General features: G+C 40.6%; 3 protein-coding genes across 4 annotated transcripts; all 3 read left to right on the top strand.

Moving 5' to 3' along the window:
• The first annotated feature begins 29 nt into the window (after nt 1-29).
• Nucleotides 30-2,036, top strand: LOC141665749 (uncharacterized). Its single transcript, XM_074471731.1, has one exon. It carries the CDS (start codon nt 30-32, stop codon nt 2,034-2,036), a length of 2,007 nt encoding a protein of 668 aa, XP_074327832.1.
• A 1,923-nt stretch (nt 2,037-3,959) lies between these two features.
• Nucleotides 3,960-13,684, top strand: LOC141665748 (uncharacterized). The gene is made up of 4 exons (XM_074471730.1): nt 3,960-3,963; nt 5,327-5,709; nt 5,791-6,325; nt 12,987-13,684. The coding sequence occupies exons 1-4, from the start codon at nt 3,960-3,962 to the stop codon at nt 13,682-13,684; spliced, it is 1,620 nt and encodes a 539-aa protein (XP_074327831.1).
• Nucleotides 13,685-15,795: 2,111 nt separating this feature from the next.
• On the top strand, nt 15,796-18,975 carry LOC141663913 (GATA transcription factor 11-like). 2 transcript variants are annotated; one of them, XM_074469760.1, is made up of 3 exons: nt 15,796-15,938; nt 17,186-17,377; nt 18,018-18,975. In XM_074469760.1, the coding sequence occupies exons 2-3, from the start codon at nt 17,201-17,203 to the stop codon at nt 18,753-18,755; spliced, it is 915 nt and encodes a 304-aa protein (XP_074325861.1). In that variant the 5' UTR covers nt 15,796-15,938; nt 17,186-17,200; the 3' UTR covers nt 18,756-18,975. The 2 variants fall into 2 exon arrangements, with proteins under 2 accessions (XP_074325861.1, XP_074325860.1); XM_074469759.1 differs by lacking the exon at nt 15,796-15,938 and having other exon boundaries at nt 16,879-17,377.
• Nucleotides 18,976-19,300: the final 325 nt, after the last annotated feature.

The following is a 19,300-nucleotide window of genomic DNA, read 5'->3' as shown; positions in this document are numbered from 1 at the left end:
TGTAACCGACTTGAGCGCCAGGTTTAGAGATGAAACAGGCCTCATTGTTGTGGAACAATTTAATAAAACAACAACAAACTGGTTCCATTGAAGAATACATTGATGAATTTGAGAATTTACGATCTCTAATGGAAGAGTTTAATCATGTGTTACCTGATACTTATCTTCTGGAAAGTTTCATTGGAGGACTTAAATCAACACTTAAGCCCTTCGTTAAGGCCTTTAAACCAAGTACTGTTAGTGAATCTATCATATATGCTAGATTGCAGGAAGAGTCTATTCTGGCAAATACACAAAAGATCCCTAAAATGACTTATTCATCATCTGTTCAGAAATCTTTTTCACCTTCTATTTTCAACTCCAATGTTAATAAACCACCTTTACTACCAACTCCTCAGTCAAAACCTATACAAACTTCGGGGTTCAAGAGTAACAACAAACCTTTTAGATTTATTTCAGCTGACGTGAGAGCTGAAAAGATAGCCAAGGGTTTGTGTTATTACTGTGATGAGAAGTATGAAAGAGGCCACAAATGTCAGTTTAAAGAGTCTCAGTTGTTTACAGTCGAAATTCCAGGGGAAGTATCAGTTTGTGTTGAAGTTGACAGTGAATTAGATGATGTTGTCTTTGATATATCTGAACCCTGTATTTCTGTGAATGCATTGGCTGAGAGTCAAACTTTTTCTACAACGAGGGTTAAAGGAATGGTAACCAATGGAATAATGACAAAACAGGCATTACATATTCTCATTGATTCAGGAAGTACCCATAACTTCTTGAATATACATTTGGCTTCAAGTTTAGGATGTAAGATTGAGAAAATCCAGGATCAACAAGTCACTGTAGCTGATGGTAATCACCTAGTTTGTCAACATGTAGTTAAGAATTTCTGTTGGAAATTAAATGGTCATGAGTTTTCTGCTAATGTGTTGTTGATAGATCTGGGCAGTTGTGATATGGTATTAGGTGTACAATGGCTTAGTACGTTGGGTACAGTGAGATGGGATTTTAAGAATTTGATCATGGAATTCATGTTAGCAGGGAACTTGTTTAAACTAAGGGGAATTTCCCCAAAGAAACTCAAAGTATTGAAAGGTGATTATTCTTCCAAATTATTCAAAAATGCTGCTCAGTTGTGTTTTGTGCAAATCAATGAGATCTCTTCCCTTGATGATGAGTCCAGCAAAGATTCTATTAATGTTGGGGTTCAGGGAAAATCAGTGGAAACTATTAATGCAGATCAGGGTCCTATCAGTGATCTCTCCAAGTTAAAGGAACAAGATGTTGATATCTTTAGGGAACCTGATGCATTACCTCCTACAAGAGGGATATTTGATCATAGGATTCTTCTGCAGGAATGGGCTAATCCTGTGAATATTAGGCCTTATAGATACCCATTAAAACAGAGGGATGTGATAGAACAACTCATTGAGGAAATGCTGGAAAGAGGTATTATCAGGAATAGTGCTAGCCCATTTGCCTCTCCTGTTGTTTTAGTAGGAAAGAAGGATGGTACATGGAGACTTTGTGTGGATTACAGGGATTTAAATATGAAAACAGTCAAAGATAGATATCGTATTCCAGTAGTTGATGAATTTATTGATGAACTAGCATGGGCAACTATTTTCAGCAAGATTGATCTGAGAGCTGGGTACCATCAATTAAGAGTGCATGATGAGGATATTTTCAAAACAACTTTCAAGACTCATAGTGGTCATTATGAGTTTTTAATGATGCCTTTTGGGCTTACTAATGCACCGGCTTCTTTTCAAGGATGGATGAATTCTATCTTCAAACCTTTGCTCAGAAAGAGTGTGTTAGTATTTTTTTATGACATTCTTATATACAGCAAATCTGTTTCTGCTCATTGTCATCATTTATCTTTAGTATTTGGTTTGATGAGGCAACATTCATTGTTTGCAAAAGAAAGCAAGTGTTGCTTTATGATGGAGAAAATTGAGTACTTGGGACATTTTATCTCTGCTATGGGAGTTGAGACTGTTCCTAGGAAGGTGGAGTCTGTTGTTATGGATTAAAAACTAATATATATAATTGCTGTATTTAATATTAAGGAACGTGAGCTTTGAGGCTCGATTTGACTGCTCTTGTGTTTCGTGACTCAATCTGTCTTAACAAGATGCCTACGTACCTTGCTGATTGCCAAGGATCAAGTCAAAAAACGTAGTTCTGATTTGTGGGGTGAGGCCCCTTATATAGATGTTGGTGGTCCTTGAATTGGACTTGGTATAGGAGACTTGGTGGACAAGCCTCTGAATTAGGATAGACTTAGGATACCTAGGAAGTAGGAAGCTGATTCCTTATCCTTTTAGGTCCCTTTGAGGCTAATCTATAAGGATTTATATCCTTATCGGGACTCTTCTCAATAGCTGATTTTTCCCTTATTAATTAATTACGAAATTAATTAATAATCAGGGCTTTTGGGCCTTTTTTATTCCACCAGGCCTGATCTGGTCCATCAGGCTTAACCTTTCTGGTCTGAATATTATACATCTTATTATTGGGCCTAGCAGCCCACAGTTTGTACAATTAATGCAGTATTTAATTATACAATCATAATTTATTTATCCCTATCATTTGCCCCCCAACTTTTGGGAAACATTGATTAGGTTTCGCAGAAGTTAAGTCTATTCGTTCCCTTACAGGGTTTCGTTTTTGCGTAAAGTGTGGAGCGACCTACACATTTACAATGAATCTTCCTTTTATTCAGAAATTATCTTAATTTCCAGGAATTTTTCCCTAATTTTCTGGGATTTTCCCTAATTTCTGGATTTTTCCCTAATTTTCTGGGATTTATCCTTAATTTCTGGATTTTTTTTCTAATTTTCTGGGATTTATCCTTAATTTCTGGATTTTTTCCCTAATTTCCGGGATTTTTCCCTAATTTTCTGGGATTTTTCCCTAATTTCTGGATTTTTCCCTAATTTTCTGGGATTTATCCTTAATTTCTGGATTTTTTCCCTAATTTTCTGGGATTTATCCTTAATTTCTGGATTTTTTCCCTAATTTCCGGGATTTTTCCCTAGTTTTCTGGGATTTATCCTTAATTTCTGGATTTTTTCCCTAATTTCCGGGATTTTTCCCTAGTTTTCTGGGATTTATCCTTAATTTCTGGATTTTTTCCCTAATTTCTGGGATTTATCCTTTATTTTCTGGATTTATTCCTTATTTCTGAAAATATTAACATTTTTCAGAAATTATTTTAAGGAATTTCCTTATTTTTTTATAATTTTCCAGGATTTTTTCTTCCTTTTCTTTTTTTCTTTTTTCTTTTTTTTTTTTTATACAATTTTCGACCAGGAATCCATTCGACCAGGATCCTGGTCGAATTAGCCTTCAGATTGCCCTGGTCGACAGGGTTTCGAGCAGAATGCTTTCGACCTCAATTCCTGGTCGAATTTCGGCCAGGATTTTTACCCCCTTTTTCCCTTTTTTTTTTTTTTTTTTTTGTCGACTAGGAATTTTTGTCCCTTTCGGTCAGGATTCCTGTGTTTCTGACCGAATTAACCATCTTTCTTGCCTTGGTCGAAGCTATTTCGAGCAGGATTGGTTCGGCCAGGATTCCTTCGTATTTCTTGGTCGAATGGGTCTAAATCCTGATCGAATTAAGTCTGGTTTTGAGCCTTGATCGAATTCTATTCGACCTTAAGTATTTCGATCAGGAATTCTTTTGATTTCTGGTTGAGCTGGGTCAAGAAGCAGGGTTAAAAACTATTCCAGTATTTTCGACCAAGAATTTTGGTCAGAATTCTTTTTCTTGACCGAATTAGCCCCTTTTTTCAGCCTTGGTCGAAGGAAATTCGACCTCAATGCATTCAGCTAGGATCTTGGTGCAAGTCCTCCTCGAATGGGGTCAAGAGTTCAGAATATATTTGTTTTGACCTTGACCCATTTGACCTGGGCCCTTAATTTGGGCTGAATTTTCTGGGACCAACCCTTCAATGGGTTTTTAGTTGATTGGGCCCCTCCCTTATTGGGCTAACTTTTGTTTTTAACTGGGCCTAATATAAAGGCCTTTTTACCTGGGCTTTTTAAACACTTTGGGCCCTTAACTGGGCTTGATTTTTTCAAGTTTTTCTAGAATTGGGCCTTATTTCTGAGCCCAAATTCCAGGTTCTTCTAAGGGTTTTCTGGATTCTTCCAGAATCTTTTTAAAAATTAAAATTTTTCACTTGGTTTTTCCAGGAATTTCCAGGATAATTCCAGAACCTTCTCTTTGTTGGGCCCAAATGGGCTTTTTAAGGCCCAAATCACCTCTTCTTTGGCTATATAAAGGTGGGTGGGGGGAGTGTTCCTACTCACACTCTTCACTCCTCATTTCACATATTTCCTCCAACTTCCTACTCTCTCTCAACCTTCCTCCCCTAGTTTTCAGCCTCCTTCCTTTCAAAGTTTCCAGGCTTTTCCCAGCTTTACTAATGGCTGACAAGAGTTCTGAGAGGGCGGCCAAGATAGCCTCTGCTTCAAAACGAGGTAAGGATATCGAGATCCGCTCTTCATATATGTCTTTAATTGATATGATTAACACTAGGGGGGATGAATATCCCTCCACTGCACATCTCGACTCTTTTAATCATTGTAATACTTGGCACAACATAGATTTCAATAAACTAAATGCTCGTTATAACGTCCTTCCTCCTCTTAGATTAGTTCCAGTCTCTGGTGGTGATCGTACTTGCCACTGGAGACCCGATACTCTCTTCATTTACACAGATGCCCTTAATGCTGGGCTTAGGTTTCCTTTTCACCCCTTTATTCCTCATCTTTTGGCTGATTTACAAATCAACCCGTGTCAGCTTCCTCCAAACGCCTGGAGGAACATTCTATGTTTTATGGTCTGCTGTCTTAGGGAGGGCTTTCCTCTTTCTGTAGCTGTTTTTAGGAAAGTCTTTCAGTGTTACAATAGTTCTTCCAATATCTGTGGCTGGGTCTATGTCAAGCAAAGGCCCAAAAGCAAACATGTCTTTAACAGCGCCTCTATTCCTGATAATAATCAAAATTGGAGGAATAGTTTCGTTGGGTTACGTTGGGAGAATGATGACTGGGGCACACTTTTTCGATCTTCCTTTGGGAAGGTCAGTGATGGTAGCCTCAAATCCATTCACTTAACTCCTAAAGAAACTATTATTTATAATGGGCTTACTCAGGATGATGGCACCACCACCAGCTGGACTCTCTTAGAGGAGTTTTCCCTGATTCATGTGGGACTATCCTCTGTTTCTCAACAGGGTATTTTTCTTCCCTTCTCAATTTTACTTCATTTCATGCATTATTAACATCACTTATTTTGTCCTTTGCTTTGTTTCAGCTGCTAAGGAGATTAACGAGGACAATGTTCATTTGGTTGAGGAAACAGCTAGGATGAAGAAAGCTCGGCTCGCAGGCCTAGACACCCGGGGAAAGGCCACGGAGCCTATCTTTTTGAAGAAGCACAAAGAGCCTATAGGGGAGGTTTCAACTGAAGGAGCTGGAGGCCATGGTGCTCCTATCACTGCTGCTGCCCCTACTGCTGCTGCCACAGGCGCCTTTCAGCCTCTCTGGGGATTCCGCCGAGGGGACACCGTAGTTGGTTCCACGAAACATGCTTGGGATTGGTCCTACCATAGCGTGACTCCCAAGGATTTTACTGATGTGGTGGCCACCCCTGATCTTGAGAGGATTAAGCTCATGGGAGCTCAGTCTCTGGCTTCGGTATGCCTTCTCTTTTTTAAACTTATTTTTCATTCTTGTAGCATTTTCTTGCCTTATACTTTGTTAATTGCTTTGTTTCAGTCTAACGCCTATTTTCAAGGCGCTGTGAGGCAAGCCGAATCATGGAAGCGGGCTTCTGATAAGGCCGATAATGCCCTCAGGAGGCAACAGAAGAAGTACGCTACCCTGGAGAAGAAGCTCAAGCGCAAGGAGGAAGAACTCGGAGAGTCTAACGCCGAGCTGGTGGTACTTCGGGCGGAGAAGGATAAAGCTATAGACAACTATCTGGACTCGGAGGAGTTTGCCCAATCCATGAGGATTAGGGATGATTCAGTCTTTCCTGGGTTTTTTAGGACTGGTTGGGACACGGCCCTTGGGACCGTGAACGAGGCTTGTCCTGATATTAACCCGGCGGACTATATCTGCATTGATGACGAGGCTTTGCTACAGAGGTTTCGTACCCGAGTAGTTGTCTCGGACCATGTTCCTCAGGATCCACTCCTTCCTCCTCCCGAGTCTTCTTCCAGACCTGCTGAGGACGACAGCTCTTCCTCCTCCTCCGAGACGACAGAGACATCCAGCGAGAGTGGAGAGGACGATGATATGGATGCCGAGGGTACTTCAGCTCCTTAGAGCTTTTTCAGCCCTGCGTGGCTTGTTTTTTTTTTTTTTTATTTTCGAGACTTTATTTATCGAACTTTTGTAACATCTATCAGATCTATTTCATTTATCACCTTTTATGCTTGCATCCATGCATTTGATTTTTATTTGTTAGGCCACAAACATACTTTGAAGAACTCATGAATTTCATAAAATTGTCTGGGATTCGTCCCTTACACAAGTCTTAATAAACTCCGTAATAAAACTAAAACATATAAATCCTAAGCAAGCAAAGCTTCAAGGTGCTTTTCAACCTACTCGCCATCCTGACGAGTGAGAATCGTATCCGGCTTCCCTACACATAGTAAACCTTCAGGTTTTGTGCATGCCAAGTTCTCGGGACTTCAAAACCATCCATAGTCTCTAGCTTGTAGGTTCCTCTACCTTGAACACTCTTGACTTTGTACGGCCCTTCCCAATTCGGGGCAAGCTTCCCTTTTTGTCCTACACCAGATGCTTCTATCTTCCTCAAGACTAGATCGCCTTGTTTAAAAAACCTTTCTTTAACCCTTAGGTTGTAGTAAAATGAAGCCTTTTTCTGATATTCTACTATCTTTGCATGTGCCTTATCTCGCACTTCATCGATCAGATCCAGGGCTAACCTCTGCCCTTCCTCATTTTCTTCTGCGTTGAAAGCCTGAATCCTTGGAGAGGAATGTGATATCTCCACGGGAACTACTGCTTCTGCCCCATATGCCAACATGAAAGGAGTTGCTCCTGTCGTGACTCTACAGGTAGTCCTATAGGCCCATAATATGGGAAGTATCTCATCCACCCAATTATTTCTTGACTTCTCGATCCTCTTCTTTAGTCCATCCAGGATTATCCGATTTGCTACCTCTGCTTGCCCATTGGCTTGCGGGTGAGCCACAGAGGTGAATCGTAATTCAATTTCATTTTCTTCACAATACTTCTTGAATTCCTCATTGTTGAATTGTGCTCCATTGTCAGTGACGAGGATACGTGGAATTCCATATCGGCACATAATGTTTTCCCACAGGAATTGTGCAACCTGCTTAGTAGTGATTTTGGCCAAGGGTTTGGCTTCGATCCACTTGGTGAAATAATCAATGGCTACAATCAGAAATTTCCTTTGTGCCGTGGCCATAGGAAAAGGCCCTAGAATATCCATCCCCCACATGGCAAAGGGAATAGGCGAGTTGATAGAGGTCAGCATCTCGGGGGGTTGTCTAACAACTGGTGCATGCTTTTGACAGCGATCACACTTTTTCACATATTCTTTGGCATCAGCCATTATTTCTGGCCAATAGAAGCCTAAACGGGTTATCTTATGAGCCAAGGCCCTGCCCCCCAAGTGCTGCCCACAAATACCTTCATGTACTTCCTCAAGAGCCAAGCGTGCCTCGTCGGGCCTGAGACACCTCAAGTAAGGAACCACGAAAGATCTCTTATACAGAATTCCATCTATCAAGGAGTACCTTAGTGCTCGAATAGTTAACTTCCGTGCCTCAGTTGTATCACTTGGCAACCAACCGGTCTGAATGTGAGCCTTGATGGGATCAATCCATGACGTCCCCAAGCCTATGGGAGCCACAAGCTTAACATCTATGCTCCGCAAAACACGGAAGTACACACTTCCTGAACTTTCTTCAATCTCAGACGAAGCGAACTTTGATAGCGCATCTGCTTTAGCATTTTCTTCCCTTGGAATGTGTTCAACATGGCATTCATTAAATTGGGTCATCACAGCCCTTACTAGGCGAACATACTTAGCCATCGTATCATCCCTTGCCTCAAATTCTCCCTTTACCTGGGATATGATCAGTTTCGAGTCTCCACGGACCTTTAAGTTTTTGACTCTAAGTGTCCCAGCTAGACCAAGGCCAGCAATCAGGGCTTCATACTCTGCTTCATTGTTTGTGGTTGGGAAGTCTAGCTTCATAGCATACTCAATTAGGAATCCATCAGGGCTTTGCAAAACCAACCCTGCTCCACTGGAATTTGTTTTTGATGCTCCATCAAAATAGAGAACCCAATATTCTTTCTCCTTGTCCCCATTGTCGACTCCCTTGTCTTGAGGTATGGTATCTTCCTGCCCCCCGACTTCTTGGTTGGGTATGGTACATTCCATCACGAAGTCAGCTAGTGCCTGGGCTTTTATGGCCGTACGTGGCCTATACTTGAGATCGAACTCTCCCAACTCTATTGCCCACTTAATCAGTCTCCCACTTGCCTTAGGACTGTGAATGATGTTTCTCAGCGGCTGATTTGTTAGCACTTCAATCTGGTGAGCTTGAAAATAAGGACGCAGCTTTCTTGAAGCCATTACCAAGGCTAAAGCGAATTTCTCAATAGTTGAATAATTCAACTCTGCACCATGCAAGATTTTGCTGACATAGTATACGGGTTTCTGGACTTTCAGTTCCTCCTTAACCAACACCGCTCTCAAGGCGCTTTCTGAAACAGCCAAGTACAAGAATAAAACTTCACTCAGAACTGGCTTGGCCAACAACGGGGCCTGGCCCATATACTTCTTTAACTCTTCAAATGCCTTCTGATTTTCCTCACTCCATACAAAGTCTTTAATGTTCTTTAATGACTTGAAGAATGACAAGCACTTGTCTCCTGACTTGGAGATGAATCGTCCTAGCGCAGCAACCCTTCCTGTGAGTTTCTGAACATCCTTGACAGTTTTTGGGGGTTCCATGTCCAGGATTGCCTTTATTTTATCGGGGTTAGCCTCAATTCCCCTCTTTGAGACCATCAGTCCCAAGAATTTTCCAGATCCTACTCCGAAAGCACACTTCGTAGGATTCAACATCATCTTGTGGTACCTCAGGACCTCAAAAGCTTCCCTTAAATGGGCTATATGATCAGTCTTTACTAGACTCTTGACTAACATGTCATCAACATAGACTTCCATAGTCTTACCAATAAGATCCTTAAAAATTCTATTCACCAACCTTTGATAGGTGGCTCCTGCATTCTTGAGACCAAACGCCATAACAAGATAACAATAAACACCAAAGTCAGTGATAAATGATACCTTTGGAATGTCATCCTTATGCATTTTGATCTGGTTGTATCCGCTAAACCCATCCATGAAACTCAGCATCTCATGTCCAGCGGTGGCATCAATCAAGGTATCAATTCTAGGCAGCGGAAAACAGTCTTTGGGGCATGCATCATTCAGATCGGTGAAGTCTATACACATCCTCCACTTTCCATTAGCCTTCTTCACCATTACAGGGTTTGCTAACCACTCCGGAAATTGAATCTCCTCAATGAAACCAGCCTCTAAGAGCTTTTCCACTTCCTGCCTTATAGCCTCTTGTCTTTCCGGGGCAAAATTTCTTTTCTTTTGTTTCACTGTCTTCCGGCTTGGATCCACGTTTAGCTTGTGAGTAATTAACTCCGGGTCTATGCCTGGCATATCAGCTGCTGACCATGCAAACACATCACTATTTTCTTGCAAAAATTTCACTAACTTCCCTCTAAGGGGCTCCTCTAATGTGGCTCCAATGAAAGTCATCCTCTCAGGATTCTTGGGATCTAAAGGAACCGAAACCAATTCTTCTGCTGGCCTTCCTCTATTCTCATCATTTTCTCGAACATCCATATCTTCAATAGGAAGAACCTGCCCCCCGACTCCATCTGCCCTCAAAGAGGCCACATAACAGCTTCTAGCCATTTTTTGATCTCCTCTTTCTTCTCCAATCCCGTTTCGGGTGGGAAACTTCATGACTGAGTGGTAGGAAGAGGGGACTGCCTTGAAGGCATGTATCCCTGTTCTTCCCATGATAGCATTATAAGTCGAACTAGCCTTTACCACCACGAAATCCAGCATCTGCGTTGCTTGCCTTGGCTCCGTACCTATGGTGGTTGGCAATTTGATTATCCCTTCCACAGGACATTCTACTCCAGCAAATCCATATATCGGCATGTCGGTTGGTGTTAACTGGGAGTCGTTATACCCCATCCTTAGAAAGGTGTCGTGGAGCAAGATATCCACAGAAGCACCATTATCCACAAGGACCCTCTTAACCGGGCTATTTCCTATTATTGGTGTTATGACCAGCGGGTCGTCATGGGGAAACTTCACACCCTCTAGGTCGGAATCATCAAAAGCCAATGTTACTTCTGTCCTGGCCCTCTTCGGGGCTTCTCCAACAATATGCATAACCTCTCTAGTATATGCCTTTCTGGAATTTTTGGACAATCCAGCAGCAGTTGGACCTCCAAAGATCGTGTTTATCACAGGCCCTCGAGGTCTCGGCCCTCCATAAATGGTGTTTATAACTGGTCCTCTAGGCTGGGGGTTTCGCCCCTGATCGTCTTGGTCCCTCCTACGATCTTCAAAGTTCTTCCTTCCATTATTATTTCTGTCCCCTCCATCTCCAGTATACTTGTTCAATCTTCCTTTTCGAATCAAAAACTCAATTTCATCTTTCAATTGCCTACACTCATCGGTGTCATGGCCAACATCTTTGTGAAACCTGCAATACTTGCCCTTATCTAGCTTGGCGGGATCAGCCTTCAAGGGCTTAGGCCAGCGAATATCTCTGTCTTTCTCAATCTCCATCAAAATCTGACTTCTGGGAGCATTCAGCTTAGCGTATTCAGTGAACTTTTGCCTAGGTCCTCCCTTCTTGGGGGTTGAATCAGGATTTTGTTTGGTTCTAGGATATTTGTCCTTAGCGATATACTCCAAATCAGTTTTTCGTTTCTTGCCTCCAGTGGGCTCATTACTTACTACGGTCTTCCTCATACTTTCTTCAACCTTGATATACTTCCCTGCCCTCTCTTGGAGCTGCAACATGCTCTCAGGGGGTCGTTTGGCCAAAGACATCTTGAAAAACTCATCCCTAGTTCCTTGTTGCAGTGCTATCATGGCTACCTTATCATCAAGGTCTGGGACTTTTAAAGCCTCCTTTGTAAAACGATTCAGGTAATCTCTTAAGGATTCCTTAGCTCCCTGCACAAGACTCATAAGAGATGCTGAACTTTTCTCATGGACTCTTCCACTGATGAATTGCTTAATAAAAGCCTGACTTAATTCTCTGAATGATCCAATAGAATTTGGGGGTAGGCGACTGTACCATCTTTGAGCCATACCCGACAGGGTTTGAGGGAAGGCCCGACATTTTATAGCATCATTCACGGGTTGCAGCAGCAGTGCATTAGAGAATGTCCTAACATGATTAGCGGGGTCTCCCGTGCCATCATAGGCTTTGATAGTGGGCATCTTGAATTTCCTTGAGATATGGGCATTCATTATCTCTTCTGTGAAGGGTGGAGTTGGATCGTCAGGATCTCCAAGGGGAAGGAGATTGCTTGGATCAGTTCTTGGGACAGCAGCCCTTCTTCTTACCGGACCATCCAGGTCTATGATAGGAGGAGGATTTCTCCCCCTAGAAGGTATGTGGGGTCTGGTGGCTTGGTGAGCCTCCAAATCACGCCTCAGCCTTTGGATTTCAGCCTCATGAGCCCTGATCTTTTCCTGCACTTCTTGGGGATTCGCCCCTGGGGTGCTTTGGGGGCGTTGCCTTCCATCGGCCATTGACTCTTTTCCAGGACGCCTCCTTCTCGGGGCCACTTCATCATCCGAAGATTCGGAGTCTCTCTCAGTGTATGGACCAGAAAATTCCCGATCCTCAGGGATAGGATCCAAACCTCGTATATAGGGGGGCGACCGCCCTCGTGCTTCGCTTCGCCCAGCATATCCGCTTCCTCCAACCTCAGGGTGAAGGGGCATCCCATAAGGGGGATTAGTAGTAATAATAGTTGAATATTCATACCCGACGGGTCGAGAATTCACAGGTATATGTATTTGTTGAACTTGAGGATTCGTACCTTGAATAGTCGGGGGAGTTGTCCCTTGTGGCTGAGGATGAGTTGCCCCTGTCTGGGCTTCCCCCTGAGTAGATGCATAAGTTGAATGGGGAGGAACCTCCACGGTTGATGAAATCACCTGGGTTGTCTCTAATGGTGTTCCTTCCTCTAGAGCTCCAATTGTTCTCCGTGTTCTCGCCATGGTTGTTGTTGTTGTTCCCACAGACGGCGCCAAATATTATGGATTAAAAACTAATATATATATATATATATAATTGCTGTATTTAATATTAAGGAACGTGAGCTTTGAGGCTCGATTTGACTGCTCTTGTGTTTCGTGACTCAATCTGTCTTAACAAGATGCCTACGTACCTTGCTGATTGCCAAGGATCAAGTCAAAAAACGTAGTTCTGATTTGTGGGGTGAGGCCCCTTATATAGATGTTGGTGGTCCTTGAATTGGACTTGGTATAGGAGACTTGGTGGACAAGCCTCTGAATTAGGATAGACTTAGGAGTCCTAGGAAGTAGGAAGCTGATTCCTTATCCTTTTAGGTCCCCTTGAGGCTAATCTATAAGGATTTATATCCTTATCGGGACTCTTCTCAATAGCTGGTTTTTCCCTTATTAATTAACTACGAAATTAATTAATAATCAGGGCTTTTGGGCCTTTTTTATTCCACCAGGCCTGATCTGATCCATCAGGCTTAACCTTTCTGGTCTGAATATTATACATCTTATTATTGGGCCTAGCAGCCCACAGTTTGTACAATTAATGCAGTATTTAATTATACAATCATAATTTATTTATCCCTATCATCTGTAGCTAAGTGGGCAACTCCAAAATGTGTTAAAGATTTGAGAAGTTTTCTGGGCTTAGTTGGATATTATAGGAAGTTCATCAGGAACTATGCTGGAATTAGTAGAAGTTTGACTGATCTGATGAAGAAGAGTATTTTTCAGTGGAATGAGCAGGCACAAGTAGCATTTGAGACATTAAAGAATGCATTGGTTTCTGCTCCAGTTTTAGCTCTTCCCAACTTCACCAAAATGTTTGTGTTGGAAACTGACGCCTCTAAGGATGGAATAGGTGCAGTTCTGATACAAGACAATCACCCTTTGGCATTTTTAAGCAAATCTTTGGGGCCTAGATGGCAGAAACTTTCAGTTTATGAAAAAGAACTCTTGGCTATTGTTACTGCAATTCAAAAGTGGGAGAAATACCTAAGTGGAGCTCATTTTATTATCAAAACTGATCAAAAAAGTTTGAAATGGCTTTTACAGCAGAGGATCTCTACTCCATTTCAACACTTCTGGCTTTCTAAGTTGATGGGTTTTGATTATGAGATTCAATATAAAGGAGGAGTTGATAACAAGGTTGCAGATGCTTTATCCAGAGTACAAGGATCTGAAATTTTATGCTTAACCATCTCTGTTGTGAATTCAGATTTAGTTCAACAGATTAATGCTAGCTACAATCTTGATTCTGAGTTGGCAGATCTTGTTGTTAAACTTCCACAATGAATGGTTCATGACAAGTTCCAATGGCAATATGATTTTTTGAGAAAGAAAGGGAAGATTGTGGTGGGTCCTGATGTTATATTACGGAAGAAAATTATGGAGTGGCACCATAAAACACCCGAAAGAGGTCATGTAGGGAGGGATATTACTTTACAAAGGGTAAAAAGTTTGTTTTATTGGACTGGTATTACTCAAGATGTCAGATCTTTAGTCAGGAACTGTGTATTGTGTCAAGCCTCAAAATATGATATTAGTGCCTCACCTGTTTTGTTGCAGCCTTTACCAGTTCCAACTGAGGTTTGGGTGGATATTTCTATGAATTTTATCACTGGTCTACCTAAATCTAATGGTAAAGAAGTGATATTTATGGTAGTGGATAGATTAAGCAAATACTCACATTTTATGCCATTATCTCACCCTTTTATTGCTCCAATGGTAGCTCAAGTGTACTTAGATCAGGTGTTTAAATTGCATGGTTGGCCTAGATCCATTTTCAGTGATCGTGATCCAATTTTCTTAAGTCACTTCTGGAAGGCATTATTCACCTTGCATGAAACTGATTTTCTGCTGTCATCTGCTTATCATCCTCAGACTGATGGCCGACAGAGGTGGTCAACATATGTTTGGAATCTTACCTGAGATGTATATGTGCAGATTCGCCCAAGAAATGGTCTATTTGGTTGCCTTTAGCTGAATGATGGTTCAATATTCACTATCATTCTTCTTTATTGCTGACTCCTTATGAAGTAGTGTATAATTAGACTCCTCCCCTTCATTTACCATACTTACCGGGAGAATGTGATGTTGCTGTGGTGGATAGGAGTATGCATAAACGACAAATGATGATTTCTGTATTAAGGGAGAATTTGTTGAAAGCTCAAGTCAGGATGAAGAATTTAGCTGACAAGCATAGATCAGATAGAGTTTTCCATCAAGGAGAATGGGTTTGGTTGAAATTACAATAGACAATCATTATTACAAGTAAGGTCCAATCAAAAGCTGTCTTCTGAGTACTTTGGACCATTTCAGATCGGTGAATGTGTGGGCATGGTTGCCTATAAACTAAAGCTGCATGTGGATGCTAAGATACATGATATTTTTCATGTATCTCAATTGAAGAAGTTCAGGGGAAATTCACCTGTAACTATCAGTTGTCCTGATTGGATCACTGTGTCTGGTACAAATGTGGTTCCAATTCCTTGTGCTATCTTGGATACTAGGATGATCAAAGTTCATAATGTTCCTCAGGTTCAGTATCTAATTTAGTGGTAAGGACATTCTATTCATGAAGCTACTTGGGAGGTGGCATCTGATTTTATTTCCAGATTTTCGCTGAATTCCTGTTATGCAGCAGACTTGAGGACAAGTCTGTTTTGGAGGGGGAAGATTGACAGAGTCTGTCAACTATAGTGAATAGTCAAAGTCGGTTAAATGGTCGAAATTACTCTATTAGTTAAAGTATTACGAAAGAGCGGGAAATTCTGTACGATTATCAGTGTATAAGAGGGTTATTAGTGAAGAAATACATTTTATGTGAAAATATAACCAAACTTCTAAAAATCTTTCTCTCTCTCCTTATCTGTATCTTTCTTACTATTTTTCTTAGTTATTCTCTTCAATTATTTGTTCTAAATCACTGCAATTTGTTAGTATAATTAGCTTCCCTGCATCATTCAGACTTGTCTTGACATGAACATTGCCAAACAATGTAAGAAGACTATAAACAAATTGTAAACAAAATGATATGAGTCAAGAGGAGGGGAAGTATGGTCGTGATTGTGAATGGGATCGAACGAATTCATCAGATTTAGATTATTCAGGATGTCCCTCCCTATTTATGGAGTGGAAGGACTTTTTAATGAGGGCTCTCGATCCATGGACCATGATCCAAGAGTTTCACACCAACAAATATGGGCCAACCAATCTCAGGTGTAATTTATTTTCCCGCCAGTTCAGTCTATTCTTACCCCTCGGGCCTAGGCCCATTGCCTCTCTTCCCCAAAAATCCCCAATTTTTTATATTCATCAGAGTCACACACTTTTGTATACGTGGACAAAAGAATTAATAAAGTGACACTACATTTGTCCCCCCCTCTCTCTCTCAATCACTTTCCACCAACATTTTCACTTAAATTTTCATTCATTCACATCACAGTTGGGGTTTAAAAAGGGGTTTTTGTTGTGATGGCCGCCACCTGAAGTAGAACCCCTACTATTACAAGTTTCCTTTCTATCAACCATAGCCTACACTCTCAAGGTTCTCTCTCTCGCTCCCTCTCTCCCTCTCTCTCTCTCTCCCCCTCTCTCTCCCCCTCTCTCTCTCCCCCTCTCTCTCCCCCTCTCTCTCTCTCCTCTCTCCCCCCCTCTCTCTCTCTCTTATCTCTCTCTCCCCCTCTCTCTTATCTCTCTCTCTCTCTCTCCCCCCTCTCTCTCTAACACTCCCCCGGACACACAAAGCTTTTGACTCAAGGTTTACTCCCCTCTTCCTAGACCCTCTATGTACACACACAATGGTGTTATTACATTAATATCCACACACTCTCTTTTATTTTATATATATGCTCTCTCTCTCTCTCTGTTTTGCTACTGAATAAAAAGAATCAAAGAATGAAGCATGGAGGGGGTTTCACAATTTTTAGCTTCTGGGTTTTGTTATACTTGAAAAACTAACAAACCCCTTCCAACTACACAACATTGTTTTTACACTCCTTCAGATTATCCCAATTTCTCCGTATGTATGTATATATGTGTGTTTGAGCAGCCCAAGGGTTTATGTAATGTCGGTTACATTTGTGTTATCTCAACTCAAAGTCTGTTTTTTAAGGAGGGAAAAAACTAAAAATAAAATAGGAGGGAGTATTAGTAGGTTTTTAGTCAAACAATGTCGTAAATCACGTGCTATCAGCTTTCTTAAGCATGTCTTAATCCCCTATTATTAAGAGTTTTGATTTACCTTAATTTTATCCACAAAATTTAATTAGTCACACGGTTTTGACTACTTTGACCCTTCTAGATCCTTCTCCAACATTATATTGGATAATGTTATCCTCTTCTCTTTTTTTCTAATTGTAATATGAATATATAATTAGGGATTTTTTGTGAATCCTATTTACACGCGGATAATAATAAAATAATGGTATTTTTTTTATTTTGAATAAGATAATGATTTATTTTTTTTGAAAGTTGAATAAGGATAATGATAATTTTATATAAAGATTCCTTACTCAAATACTTTATTAATAATTCTACTTTTAAATGGATTAGAATCTTAACTTGTAAGTATTTACAACTGTAAATTATACAAGTCAATTTCCACAAAACTTAATCGAAAACAAGTCAAAACCGCGTTAAATTTTATGGTGTGCGTCTATAAATACTAAGTTGTCATAGCCATGTTTGTGTTAATTTGTGTCTATAATTTGCATGCTGTGAATTCAAGGAGCAAGTGTTGAAAACATTAAAAAAAACAACCTATTCCTGATAATCTTTTGATTTTATATTCAGAATTGTAACTGTAGTATGGGTGGATGCACTAATGATGGCATGATAGATGGTGATGATGATATTCTTAATTTGCTTTCGGATTTACCCGAAATTTTCGAAGAAGGAGAGAATAATATTGATGCAGAAGAATGGGAGTCTTTGTTTCAACGCCTTGGGCCAATCCCTTTGGATATCCTGCAGGGGACTTGCCAGGTCTGGGCCCTTTCTTTTTTCTTATTAATGCGGCGTTGTTTAGTTTTGTTTCTTTGGCATGACAAGATAAAGAATTTAAAGAATTTAAATAATTTTACGGACAATTTTGGCGTATGTTGTAAGGAGTAATTATCTGACATGTGAAATTGTGGTAATAGTAACGTAAGTTCTTATCACGTAGGAATCAAAGTAGGCTCGGGTCCTCGGTCAGTTAATTGACATGTTTTGGTCTTACAGATATAGTCACTGAGCACCTCAGATATAGTTACTGAGCACTAAGCTGAATAGAATTTGTTGCTTTGTTACACTTTAGTGTTATCTGTATCCATGCTGCTCAAGTGTATGATATATCAAGTATGTACCTGCATTATGGTGTTCTTTTAGACCATATAGTGTATGTTGCATCCATTTGCATCTATGGGCAATCTCTGAAATATATTGCAAAACCAGAGGTCCATATATATAGGTCATGGTTTTGTTTGGTCTTCTCATATCAGTATATGCATATTGCAATAGCAAGGACAGTATTTTTGCTACTGTAATGGGTTAGCATTCAGTTAAAAGTTTGAATTATATAATATGCTTCTTCGTATTATTAATAAATATATTGATGCCCTGTTGATAAAAAAAATCCTTTCAGAATGATGCAAATTCTCATTCCAATGAATCAAGTGGCTTTCAAGCACCAAGCCCAACTTCTGTCCTTGATAGCAGAAGCTCTTGTTCAAGAGTAAAAAGCACATCCGCCAGCCTGGAACTTCTCATCCCAGTCCGAACTCGAACGAAGCCTCCACGACATTCAACTACCTGCAAGTGGCATTCAATTACTCTCCCAACCCCTAACCTTACAATGAACAAAAAGGTCAAGGAGAAGAAAAAGAAAATAATGCAAACTTCATATGCCATAAAGGACAAGGAATCTTGGTCTAATCAGGCTACAAGTGGCAGAATATGCTCCCATTGCCAGGTGACGCAAACCCCGCAATGGAGGGCTGGACCTTTGGGGCCGAATACCCTTTGCAATGCATGTGGAGTTCGTTATCGTGCTGGTCGTTTACTTCCTGAGTATCGTCCTGCAGCCAGCCCTACTTTTGTTCCGTCGGTACATTCAAACTTCCACAGAAGGATTGTACAGATGAGGAACAAATCTATCCAGGAATCTTCTGTGCCCCAGATGAACCCTGCAATATATTCAACACAGGCAGAATTGTTTCCAGTAGATGTATATTCGACACAGGCAGAGTTGTTTCCCGTGCATGTTGAATATGTAGGCAACAAAATGGTCCCCGAAGCTTTTGTTCCTGAGCAGCACCCTTCTGCAATGTCACCCCCAATAGAGTTTGTTCCTATGAGTAGTTACTTGTTCGATCACATATAAGGACCTTTTATTTTCCTTGTTCAGTAATGTGTTCAACTCTGTACAAATTTGAAGTGAAGCTTATTAGAGGATTAGGAGAGACAGATGCATCAGTTTAGATCATTGAATAGAAAATAGTAGAACAAGTAATGAAAGGTGTAGACTTTGCTTATCAACGCATGACTGTCTATAGACATTTGATTTTCCTGGCAAACATTTATGTCAAATTTTTTCTGTTTCATCTGAATTTCTGAATGCTTACTGCTGCTTGTGAGGGAAAAAAAGTTAGGGAGGTTGCAGGTAATTTAATGTGGTTCATAGCCCATGCTTTTTACAAGCAGGCTTCAGATATGTGGTTCAGGCAGGAAACTAAGCAATGTTGGTCCTTTTTGAATTAATGTATTGTTGATGCACGTTGCTGACATTTTCATAAATCTTCTTTCTGATCTATTATGTTATTAATTATAAGGATTTCTTGCCGGGTGATAAGTAGTGACCTGGTCTGAACAATCAAAAGAGATGAAGGAACACCTGCACTTGTCCAAAAAATGTAAACAAAGTTAAAT

Source organism: Apium graveolens, chromosome 6, assembly GCF_009905375.1.
Source record: "Apium graveolens cultivar Ventura chromosome 6, ASM990537v1, whole genome shotgun sequence".
NCBI lineage: Eukaryota > Viridiplantae > Streptophyta > Magnoliopsida > Apiales > Apiaceae > Apium > Apium graveolens.
This window is presented reverse-complemented; position numbering and strand designations above follow the sequence as displayed.